General features: G+C 41.0%; 1 protein-coding gene across 1 annotated transcript; it reads right to left on the bottom strand.

Annotated features, from left to right (window-relative positions):
* Positions 1-2,762: 2,762 nt before the first annotated feature.
* Positions 2,763-11,866, bottom strand: pamr1a (peptidase domain containing associated with muscle regeneration 1a). Its single transcript, XM_079339063.1, has 11 exons — positions 11,490-11,866; positions 10,935-11,096; positions 10,573-10,698; positions 9,416-9,530; positions 8,124-8,341; positions 6,508-6,705; positions 6,198-6,392; positions 5,726-5,801; positions 5,357-5,577; positions 4,446-4,786; positions 2,763-3,744 (listed from the first exon to the last, which is right to left on the bottom strand). Exons 1-11 carry the CDS (start codon positions 11,593-11,595, stop codon positions 3,172-3,174), a joined length of 2,331 nt encoding a protein of 776 aa, XP_079195189.1. The 5' UTR covers positions 11,596-11,866; the 3' UTR covers positions 2,763-3,171.
* Positions 11,867-12,608: the final 742 nt, after the last annotated feature.

The following is a 12,608-nucleotide window of genomic DNA, read 5'->3' as shown; positions in this document are numbered from 1 at the left end:
TGAATATTGCATAGTTGTGTTAGTGAATATTGCATTGTTATGGTGACGGGAATATTAACTTCTTTGCCCAATAGAGGTATTAGTCAAATGGATCATACTAACAATGAAATCTTTAATGAGTGATGTCGGGGGCAAATAAAGATAAAACCATCTGATCACATGCATGTACCTGAAGAAAGAGAGACAGACTTCAAGAAGTTCCCGTGTTTAAAATGGTAAAATCTGTTGGATTATGTGTGTATTTTTTGCCTACCAGGGACAACGTGTCATTTTCGAGATGGATGGTGGATACTTCTCCTGAGGGCCTCCAGTCAGCCCTCAGGGCCTCTCACTGATGTGCTGCTTTAAAGTTTCTTTGATGCGAGAGGCACTTTCCCTCAAACATTTTTTACACGTTACATTTTTTTTAAAGAATATTATATATTTGAGTTAGTTAAAAATAACAGTTGTTAACTGATAAGCTTTGCATTTCTGCATCTCCATGTCCGTGCAGATACAATAAATGTAACTTTTAATGTGACTTTAACTTACTATGTGAAAGTTCTTTCAAGACAGAATAAAAATGATGTAACATTTCTCATGTACTTGTTTACGATCATGAAATGTGTTTCTGTTTTTACAGACCAGCTTCTCTAGGAGATTAAATAAGTACCCATGTTTTCTGTGGAGGTGATTAACTGCGCAAAAAGGAGCAATGTAAAAAAACAGTAATGACAGACAACAATACATTTCTGCAGCTGAAGTGATCCACAGTGCTCTCCAGAGACGTTCACTCTCTAGGTACTGTTTAACCCCTCTTTAAGAGTGCCTGAAAATATCCAAATGTGCAAAAAAAAATCCATTGTTTGATTTATGTCGAAGGATGATGTGATCATGTCTGTAGTCACGTCGCCTCACAAGAAGCATAAAAAAGCATTAACTGTATGATGTGCAACCCATCCAGTCATTTTTCTGAGAGTTGAGAGTGGAACCCTTCAGGCTATCCTTTTGAACTTCATCCTCTCACAGCCTTGTCTCGACTCGAGGAGGGTGGTGGGAGTCAATCTCACAGAAAGCCGTATCTCTAATGATGCACGCGTGGCCCAAGGCCAGCAGTTTTGCATTGCTTTCAGAAAACTGTCACTTCCATAATTTGCATGAGTTGACTTGTTCCTTTCCCTGAGATGCAAAGTCATTAATCCATTAATTCACTAACAGTTCATGTGTCAGAATCCAGCTCATTTCATGCCAAGACTTTGTTTACTGATGGTTTTTCGCTGGTAGGCATTTTGCCAGTTACCTGAGTTGACCTACAATACGGCACTTACTCAGTGAGTCACTCACTCAGGAGAAGGAGCTGGGATAGTCACAAGAAGACTGATGCACATGTAATCAGCAAAAAAAAAAAAATCAAATTCCCTTTAAAGTCGCAATCACTGTCAGTGCAAGGACTTTGTCTTAGTATCAACATGAAGAGAGAAGATGATGCTTTGGTCATCCAGATTAAAATGATCCCTTTGCATTTCAAATAGCTCATATATACATGTATGTCAGATCATTCATTAGAAGAGTAGAGACATTTTCCACCTCTATAGCATCCTTAAAATAAAGGTACTCACCTGTGGAAGTTCTTTCAGTCTGTGGAATTTCCTGATTGAAGATAGTTTCCTTCAAGTGTGTGCACAATTAGAGCCCGATATGCAGAGTTGGTGGAGAGAAAGTGTGCAGGTGTTGCTACAGGTTCCTCCTCGTGTCCGACTGTAAGGGTTTAGAAATCCTTGCACCGGCCTCTTGCAATCTAAACAAACACCCTGCACATGCACAGTGTGTGTACTGTAGGACGGAGGGGAAAGGTCAGTATCTGTTCTCAGGTGTGGATTGGGTGTTCTCTCAATTAAAGAGAATAGATTAGCAGACCTTTATTCTTTTTTTAGCATCATGACATCACACAAAATAAGATGGAGACCTCTGCATGTGCAAAGCCTATAATGTCAACATCAAGCAAATAATTATAAAATGTTGAGAATGCATTTGCATTTACAGAGAATTATTAACATTTGCATGTAATACCTTGTGTGTGTTGGGTGTGCAATATACTAAATAATGTTTAAAGTTTGCATTGTTCAGTGTCATGTAGTTTCATTGTTCTTTTATTTGATAGAAATAGAATCGCTAACATTTTCACAGCAATTAAGTTTGCACCTTGCAGAGCGAGACATTCAAGCTCCTCATTGTTTAATTGGTCAGGCTTAAAAGGTGTCCTGCACAAAGCTGTGGAGAGCACAGCAGGTGTCTGTGTCTCAGGAGTAAGAGCTAAGTTTAGCAAATCCTCTCAGTGTGTTGCTCAATGACAGCACATGTTGGACAGTCTGCGGGGAAACTCACGAATGCATAACCTCACATGCAAACAAGCCGCAGACGCACAGGTACTGTGCATATGAACTGCGACTGATGAACACTGCCGTCTGAACGGGTTGTACTGATGTTCACGTGCACAAGTTTAAAGCTGGAAATGCATACCAGGAAGGGAATGGAACCGACAACCCTCCAGTTCCCAGCACAAATCCCTACAGACTGAGCAGCTGCTACAATGTGTTGTTTTATTGTTTTTATAAATATCTGCCATGGTACATCATTGAGCACTGTGCTAATTCCACTCATGCAATCAATATGGAAAGATAATACACAAAGAAACAAATTTGACAGAACTTTAGAGTCAACTCAAGCATGTGGTGTAAAAGATTATCAGCATCTCAGTATTTCAGTACAGGTTTTATTGCAAGAAACAATACCACCAGCTTCTGCAGAGTTCAGGAATATGTTGCACATCTAACGCTCAAAATAGCATTGAGCATTGCTTTATTTTTTGATAAGCAATCTTCAATTTTATTATTTAAAAGAACACTCCCGAGACATGAAGCGACATCTAAAGAATAAGAGTATGTGGCTGTGAGTTTTTTTTAGCAGCTACAGTGAGTGTGTTTGAAGTGGAGGTGGCTCAAATACAGAAGAAGAAGAACATGCACACTTAGCAGATACAGGTCGAGCGCCAGTTCTAACATCACATGATATTGACACAGCTGTCAGGTAGTAAACTTTCCATCTACACCTTTTCCTCCGACTTGAAATAAATGACCACTTAAGAGTTTGCTGAAAATGCATGTTTCATTAACTACTGAGAAAATAGCAAATCTACTTCTTGTTCTTTTCTATCCAGTCCAAAAAGTTTGCTACTCGTGTCTGAGCTGTGTAAATGTGATGGTTGCACTGTCTTTTATCCTTGTTGAAACTCTCTAAACTGAGAAGCTTCCAGCCTGTACTGGAGGATCCCAGAGTCGCCTCATGATCGAATAAATCCCCTCTTGTTGATGAAAACACAGCTGGAGTGACTGTGATGCCTGGAATAACAGCGGGACAAGGAGTGTGAGAACTGGACGGCTTGTTAATGACACACAGTTTGTTATCATTGATCTTTGTAGCCCGGGCTCCTCCTTGAACAAATGCTGTCTCGCATTGTGCAACATCACCCAGCTCGACAAGTCGGGTCTGGCTCTTGGGAGTGTATCTGGTCTGGTGCGTGCGATCGTTTTGTGAAATCCACCTCGCTGTGTAAGCCTCCTGCGTCGTCACCTCTCCCCCTTGAACTTTGGGCAGACAAACTGGCAGCACATGCTCACTGATCCTGACCTTGTCTCTTAGCTTGAGAAGAGCCACGTCAGAGGCAGATACAGAGTCGAAATTTGGATGCAGTAAAATGTCTGAAACCTGTTGGGAGAAAGAGAGAAAATAGATGAAAGAAATTGGAAGACAGCACACCTTCGAGAGCTTGATTCCACCAAGAAGGAGCCAAGTTTTGTTGTTTTTAGAATATCCGTGGAGACCAGATAATATGCGGCAAGATGCGCAAATATATCCAATCCAAATCAAATTTAGTTGTATCCTGGTAAATCTTTAAATGCACAACTACGTGCCAGAAGGATCTCATCCTCGACCATTTACAAACAAAGACCTATCCAGAGGATTATATTTATTTCATGAAGATTCCTGCTTAATACTTTATCACGGCATCTGCTGTTCTGTGGATTTTGCAGTCATAGGAAACTTTAGCAGGTCTCAAGTATGACGTTTTTTAGGTTAAAAGCAGGGCAAAGGGGTTGAAACTTCTTGATAATTATATCTATAAAAAATAAAAAATGACTTTTCTACAGCCAAAAAAATCAGTATATATGAAACCAAGCTTCTTGTTTGTAACATGAAGCCTTTTAACTTACATTCAGCTCACTTAAGCCTGTCTTTATGTCTTTTGACCTTCAAAGTAGACCTCCATATTTGTGACATGAAACTGTATACAACCTGGGAACAGTCTCAAAACAACAACATGGAAATCTTTTCCAGCTGATAACATGCAACATCTAAAGTGTTTTTCACCCAGAACTAGACCTTCTGATGGACAAACTGTGTTTTACCCTAAGGTGGTGCAGGCCCTTCAAACGATTCGAGGACCCCTGCTGCTGCACGCCAATGACAACCTTCACATGTGCTGGGTGAAGGGTCTGCAGCTTGTCCTTGTTTGCCACACACTGAGCTGCCACCAGGACGCTCCGCTGTGTGAGCAGAGCCCCGCTGCAGGCCAGAGACCAGAATGTGGACTCCTCTGAGGCCCCCTGCTGGACGGACATGGATTTTCCACGGGGCCTGTGGGTGCTGGCTGTGTGATCAGGAGGTGAGCGGATATAGACGGCTGCATGCCACGGCCACTGAGTGTCTGTGAGGTTGTGTGCATTGGAAGTGTTGACTTTGCCACAAACTGTGGGAGGAGAAAGTCAGAGAGGAGAAAGTGTGAGTGAATGTATGACTTACTGATCATTTGTTAAAACGTTACAGATTTACACTTTATCTGTTGATATTAGAGGTTTTCGTTATCCCACATAAATGGATCAAGCAAAGCTAATTGGAGGTGTAGAGAGATAGATAATAAGAATAAAACAATGTAAACAGGCTAGAGTGAAAAAAAGGCCTCTGGAGAATAGGCAAACACAAAAAGGTATACACGGCACTATGTTCCGTTAGAGATGTTAAAAAGGCCTAAAGGCTCTGATGAGCTGAAACGGGTCAGTCTGTCTCCTTTACTTGTGATCGAGAATTCATAAAGACTTTATCACTTCTGTCACGGAACAGAGTGCCTTGGACACCTTGTTGTGTTTGCATACTTAACTCAATTAACTCAACCGAAAAAACACTATTGCCTATTGTTTTTTTCCCCCCTACTCTTTAACTTTAAAGTAGAACATACATTTATGGGGGGGTTTTTTCCGCAATGAAAATATTAAGGTTTTATTCAATGAGTGGGGTCAGTTTACACAGCTGCTGCTGTCACCTGGTGAGCAGGAAACATGGCTTCCACTCCACCTGCCAGTCTTCAGACAGGTGCGCCGGGAGCTTCCTGTGTGCCTGTAGAGCGGGGAGGCACACTTGTACTCAATGCTGGTGTAGACTGGATGAAATCCATGAGGCAGCTCCACCGAGGATTCTTCTTGTGGGTGTTTATCAAACGTCAGCGGTATGAAGCCAGCTGATAACAAATCGTCCATGCTGTACCTGTCAGAGAGGTGGGGTCATTTCTCTAGATTCTCTCTCTCCTTTTAGTTACATACAATAATCTAATGTATGGACACTCTTCTTTATGTAAACTACATGCACAGTACAGGAACATTTTTAATTTACAACATCAGCGGTGTTCGAGTACCTCGATCTCTGACGTGGCTTCACGACATTTTGGCGCACAAGTTCGGACACCTTGGGCTCTCGGCATGCTGTAGGGACTGGACAAGAAGGTAACTGTAGGTGTAAAGGAACTGCTACAGAGACTACATTGCCAAAACTGTGACTGTGTTAAAAAAACTGTGTTAAATGAGCAAAAAATATTTGTGAGCAGTAGTTAATTAGCATAAACAGGAGACATTTTATGCAAGCAGGTACAAATGTGCATTATCAAAATCATTGTAAACCAAGACAGATTTATGATACACTCATCTTCGCCTTGTAATTGATCTTCTAATTGATTGATTTTAACTTATTTTTTAAATCAGAGTTTGTTCATATTAAGACTTGATAGAAATATTTTTGGCACCTTCATAATGTTGCTGCAGGAGAAAACTGGCTGCTTTCTGTGTGTATCAGGGTGTACCTTACCTTAATATAGTCTGAAAGAAAAATACCTTTCACACACTTGGGCGGCCTGGTACTCCAGGATCCATTACTGTGGCAGAAACTCTGGTGGCTCCCACTCAAAATGTAAGATTTTTTGCAGAAAAACTCAATGGTCTCTGCACCTCCAGCTGTGTTAGGAGCCGATCTGTGGAAGCCGTTCAGCAATTTGTGTGGTGGGGAGCACTTGACTCTGCTTGTTTGGCCTGTGTAAGTAAGTATGAGAGGTAGGAGAGAAGTCAAAACTCTTTTCATCGATGCATTTTAAGGCTTTTATGGTGTGCATACAGAAGAAAACGAAAACCAGAAATCATCTGATACCTTCTACACATGTGGGAGCTGTGCCGCTCCATGTGCTGTTGGGCAGACAGATCCTCTGCTGGGAGCCCATCAGTGTAAAAGGTGAATGACAGCGATAGTTTACTGATACTAGCGTCTCCTTTAGGCTATACACAGGCAGCAGGTACCCATTCATTGGTCTCTCTGGTGGTGTACATGACGGATTCTTGACAGCTGACACTGTTGAAGACATTTTTGATCATACTTTAAAGACAACCTGACTGAACCGGCTGCTTAACCTAATTCATGAACTCAAGTATAAATATCTCAACAGTTAATTGAGTTTAAACAAAAAAAATACACAACTGAAAAGAGGGTTTAAAATTCCTTCTGCAGTTCTTCGTGGCTTTCAACTTACTTTATTATCTGAATTTTACAAGTCAACAATGTTCTCAGTAAAATTGTATCTTAAAGATTATACTATAATTGCAGTATGAACTGTATAAATCGGAACTCAATTAAGCAGGCAATATTTAGAATATGATATAATAGATATAATAATAATAATAATTTACACTTTATTAATCCCACGAGGGGAAATTCAGTTTTTACACTCTGTCTAACACACACATAGGCCGAGATACACACTCATGCACAAACAGGGTTCTAGTGACATGCATTAATGGAGAGGTCTCAGAGTGAGGGGGCTGCCCACAGCGAGCGCTCCAGAGCAGTTTTCGGGTTCGGTGCCTTGCTCAGGGGCACCTCGGCAGTGCTCAGGAAATGGACTGGCACCTCTCCAGTTACCAGACCAGTTTCCGGACTTGGTCCGTGCCGGGACTTGAACCGGCGACCCTCCGGTTCCCAACCCAAGTCCCTACAGACTGAGCTACTGCCGCCCCAAGTATAATGGCCCTAGGATTGTGGCCTGGGGAACTCAAAAAATAGTAAAAATGTATCTTTTGGGGCAATAATTGTAGAATTAGAAAACCTAGAAGACATTATTTTCAATTAACTAAGTAATATTTAAAGAAACATTTATTTAAAGTCTAAGGCTTTCAGGATTGTGTTTTTCCATCTGTAGCACTATGACGCTTCTATCATGTTCAGATGATCTAGCAAGAGTTAATGTCCAGGAGGGAAAAGGCAAGATAAATGGGATGCAAGTTAGATGCATGATTTGCTTGAAAGAGGGCAAATGGAGAGGGATGAGTATGATAAATCTGCCCGTCTCACATCGCTGGGCTGTACACGAGGCTGCACACACACACAGACACACACACACAACAAAATGAAAGCAAAAGACCCAAGAGGAAATACGGTACGTTCGACAACGAGAGGTGCTGCATTCATGGAGGGTATCATTTGTACCACTTATTCATGAATATGTCACTGAATGCCATACCTAAAGTAGTATGAAGAAGAATAAATCAAACTTATACATTCATGAATTCTGCAGAAAAGCTATCCTTATAATGAATCAGCTTAACACAGCTATGGAAGCAGCATATAAAAAGTGCTTTTTATCCTTCTAAGAATCATTTTATAACTGTTTAGCACTATATGTATTTGATCTGTGTAGTTGTTTTGTCCATCTTGCATCTGTTTAAGTAATATGCACGTAACATCCATGTTCAAATCATTATGTTTGTACCTGCCTGAACTCTCCTGAAAAGTAAGAACAAATCCGTCAAAGTTGTGGTAGCCATCCGAGGAAAACAGAACGTGCATGAAGCTCCCAGAGCTTTTCATTGGAGGAGGCAGCCGATCCCCGCAAAACCGGCCAACCACAGGAGAGTTGAGATTGTCTCCGTCACGCACCTCGACGTAGTCATAACGACAGTTATGGTCCGACTCCAGACTGAGCTGTGTGAACCTGCAGCACAGCCAAAGAGAGGTTATGTTTAAATGATATTTCAATCCAATTCAAAAGGCTTAACATCAGTCTCCAAGGAACAGAACTGTGCAAATAACAGCTCCAAGTCCAATTATGTGGGCTCATGCAGGGCCGCCTGTGCACTCAGTTTATAACCTTAACGTCGGCTGAAGTGTGCCTGTTGAGATGATGATGGTCTTGTGACCTAACATTCATAATTTAATCATTTTTTTCACACAATTTTCTCTTTTGGTACTTATTGTGCTGAATTTTATGGTAAACTGTAACGTTAAACTTTGGCTCCCCCTCTTTGTGTCTCCTCGACCGTTGGGCTATTAAGAATGATAGTAAAGGGGTAAAACTTTTCCGAGAGCAGGGGTTCCCAAACATATCAGCCTGCGACCCCCAAAATAACACTGCTAGCAACGGGGGCACCCTCAGTTTCCCCGGAGGTGGTTGAAACATTTAAAGCACACAATGAGGCTTAATAGTGTCATCAGAACAGCAGACACGAACTTAAGAACCCGAACAGAAAAAAATAGAAGCACAAACCTAATCTCTTGAACTTTGTGTTTGTTTATATTTTCACAATATTGGATAAGATATACTATTTACATATGTTTTATATTTTCTGAAGTAATCTTACAAGCCCCCCATGGGGTCCCAACCCCACCTTTTCTCACAAAGCCCAGCTCTGAAGTCAACACAGAGTTTGTTTCCTATGTAGCTGCTTTTAGATTGAAGACAATTAGAATCACAATGCCCAGACACTAAAGACGATCAATCTAAGTTAACTGCACTGGATACACATATCATGGGTTGTTTATGTCAAGCTGATGAAGCTTCATTTGTTTGCAGATTTTTTTAAGAGAGAGGCTTCAAAAAACCACAAATACTTTTTCATTATGTTTGCTTTATTTAAAGAAACAGCATCCATGTAAGCTAGGTGAAGCTTGATAGCTTTTCTAAATGTCTAAATCACCTCAAGTACCTTTAAAAACAAACTTTTTTCTTTTTTCATACACTGACAACATTTCCCTGTTTTGTTCTGTGCGTGTGGAAACAGTGACCCACCTCAGCTGGATGCTGCTGCCCCTCCCCGCCTGCACTATCCACTCACATCGGGCGTTTGTCGGGTAACTCTCCAGGGCGATGTGACCCTGAGCCCGCTGAATGACTCCTCCACATGCTGCGCACAAAACCAAAGTGAACAGATTCCAGCAAATTATCCACTTTCTTATTATATGTTTGTGTGTGTATATGACATTCTTTAAAGTTGTACACAAGACTGATGTCACTATGACCTGTGGTGTTGGAGGGCAGATAGCAAATAAATCTGATGCAACTCAATTCAATAACCATCATTAAAATCAACATGCTGTTATTAATGCAGGCTGGTTTGTTCTTAAAATACATTCACTTCAAACAGACTGGGATGATGGTTGAAATAAGACTTTCAGAAGGCTTCAACATTTCAGAACTTCACTTCATTAAAGAGTGTTTTTCTACACGGCTGCATTAGCAAAGCATTATTAAAAACCTTTCTAATTGTAATGCTTGACCACTCAGATGTATGCAGACTGTAAACAGGTTGTGTATGGACAACAAAGGCTTCTCAACAGCTCTTTGACGTCCCTTGTGTACGTTAAACTGACAGTACATGACAGAATGGCATCCATGCGGCAATTTCCCCCGGGCCATTAAAAAAAAAGAGTGGACAAGTATCAGGAGAGTAAGTAACATGCAAGCAAAACTTGTCTGCTTGTTTCTATTATTAACATGATGCTGCCTTTGGGCTGTAGCAGCACACACATAATAATTTTGATTATTTGGATAAGGAAGCTGCTGCAGCTGTGCGCTGGTAACCATGTGTCCAAAAACAAGCAGACAAACAAGCAAAGCACATCATGAGTATCCATACTGTTTTACATGGGCTTAGCTTGAACTTCCTGAATAGCAGCAGCTGACTGTAGCTTAGCTGCAACAGAAATAAAAGCAAGCATTATCGCCTCCAAGTGTCTGTATGCTGTATTACAAATGAGGAGGCAAAATCTGGATACACATGAACACTGTATTAATTGATTACCGTTGAGAGTCCTCTGTTCTATAAATTAGTAGTGTATATTCTCACAGTTTTAAATGCTCTTGAGCCATGGATTCTATAGTAAGCTATGAGATCCAGAACATTCAAGATAAATCGTGACAGACTGACTGGATTAATTCATACTTACTTTTACAGTCACCTCCACTCCAGCCTTGGCGACACTCGGTACAAAACTTTCCATTGACAAAGAAGTCATCATTGGCTCTCCATGTGCCATTGTTGCAGGCTTTACAGTTTTCAAACAGACTGCAGCCTGGCAACAACAAAAGCACAAAGAATGCACAAGTCAGTTTTCAACTTTAGTCAGCTACTAATGAAACACCATTATGTTCCAGGACAGGCTGAACCCTTGCTGGTCCTAACAACCCGTGTCTTTGTGGTTTGAGCTCAGATTTGGTGCATTGTTTGAAAGAAGCCACTGTGTGTGTTGAACCTTGTCCAGGCTGTTTTGACTTAATAGAACATCTTGAAGTGACGATGAGAGTGCACCTGGATGAATGATGCAGGGGTCACACTGATCCAGAGCATTGCGGCAGCAGGGAACAGTGTATCCCACCCTTGACCCTTTTGAGGGACAGCGACACTGGATCAGGTGGTACTCGCAACACGGACGGCACAGGGAGTTCCACTTTGAGCTTGGACAGCTGTCTCCTGTAGGAGTGGACCAAATAAAGACAGTGGCACCAGAGTTATACATCTACTGAGTACTTGTGTTCTATCTACACTATAAACTTTTATTCATGGTCCCTCCCCCAATGTGTTTACATTTAGTGACAACTCGCTATATCCAAACTGTAACTGGAAAGGTTGTGTGTTTTTCCTTTTACAGTGAAACAAACAGTCTGTAATGGAGACACATCTTAACAGCAGAAGTGACTCATCGCCATTAAATAGCTGCAGAGTTAGTCAGCAAGTCATGCCTGGTTAAAATGAAGGGTCTCTTTTTGTTTAACAGAGATAAAGCAATGTCAAATAAAACTCTCTCGTAGTGGATACAGTAAGAGAAACATTAAATCAAAACCCCAGTAAATGTCTTTCACTTACCATGTGGCCAAGCTGCTACACAAGCACAAAGAATTAAGAGGAGGTAGAAGGGTTTTGAATGAAAAAGAGTTGGTATGGGGAGCTTCCCTGTGGAAAAAGTGGGCATGTTGTTGCCAAGCTCTCAGAAACTTCCAAAAGAGTTCCAGGAGAGAAGCACCAGCTCAAAGTTATCTACAGATCTTCTCGCCTGTGCAGAAACGTGATGTAGCTACGGATGATGAATTCTCCCATCTCAGCATAACGGACAGAGATCATTAACCCATTCCTGACATGAGGTTTTCTTTGGTCATTTGTCGTAGCTCAAATCATCGCAAAGTCCCCCAACAAGTCCTTGCTCCTCTGCTCTCGCAGAGAGTGCAGAACAAGTACTTCCCTCTCGATAGAAAGAGGGGGAAATACTTCTGGCAAACAAAGTGGAAAGTGCATTTGAGGGAATAAAGACATGCTAATGACGAAAACAGTGATGGGTGATGAAGAAAGTCCAAAGACAGGCAGATATTCCATCTGCTAGTTTAGTGAAAAAGTTTTCAAAAAGAACAGAAGTGAATTTCTCCAAAGCTGCAAATCATTCTGTTATTTTTCCTGATAATATAAATATATATTTCTGTGAGTACCTCGTGCCAGAAATGTGTTTACTGATGCTTCATCTTACACCAGCTGTCACGCCAGACATGACAATATTAAAACTTCTTGGAAGATAGATAACAGATGTCGTCTCTATGAAATGTTTATGATGTCAGTCTCCACTGATTTGCCAGGAGCAATGAGGCTGACAGGATCGTCACAGCCCATTTCATGTCCAAGGTTGCTTTTCCATTACCTAAGCCTTTACTGAAGAGTTTTTCATGTTTAGAAATCAGGTTTCATCTTCTCCATTACAACAGGTTGTTAGGAGACAGATTGAGACTGATGATATGACACATCTTCAAAAAAAATAAAATAAGAAAATAAAAAGCGTTATTTGTCCCTGGGGGGCAATTCAAATCTTAACATGATCCCTTTTTTTTTTTTCAAAAATATCTATAGCTATCTATAGCTATCTATCTATCTATCTATATATATACACACACACACACACACACACACACACACACACACAGATACATATATGCATATGCA

This window comes from Symphodus melops, assembly GCF_947650265.1.
Source record: "Symphodus melops genome assembly, chromosome: 3".
Classification (NCBI taxonomy): domain Eukaryota; kingdom Metazoa; phylum Chordata; class Actinopteri; order Labriformes; family Labridae; genus Symphodus; species Symphodus melops.
The sequence above is the reverse complement of the archived record's forward strand: the minus strand, read 5'-3'. Positions and strand labels throughout refer to the sequence as shown.

Bases quoted from the DNA above. Each gene is read 5' to 3' on its own strand.
- pamr1a (XM_079339063.1), bottom strand. From the start codon at position 11,595: ATGCCCACTTTTTCCACAGGGAAGCTCCCCATACCAACTCTTTTTCAT. The intron at 10,699-10,934 runs GTGCACTCTCAT...TGTTGTTGCCAG, and splicing joins CCCCTGCATCATTCATCCAG to GCTGCAGTCTGTTTGAAAAC. The intron at 5,578-5,725 runs GTACTCGAACAC...CCTCTCTGACAG, and splicing joins AAGCCACGTCAGAGATCGAG to GTACAGCATGGACGATTTGT.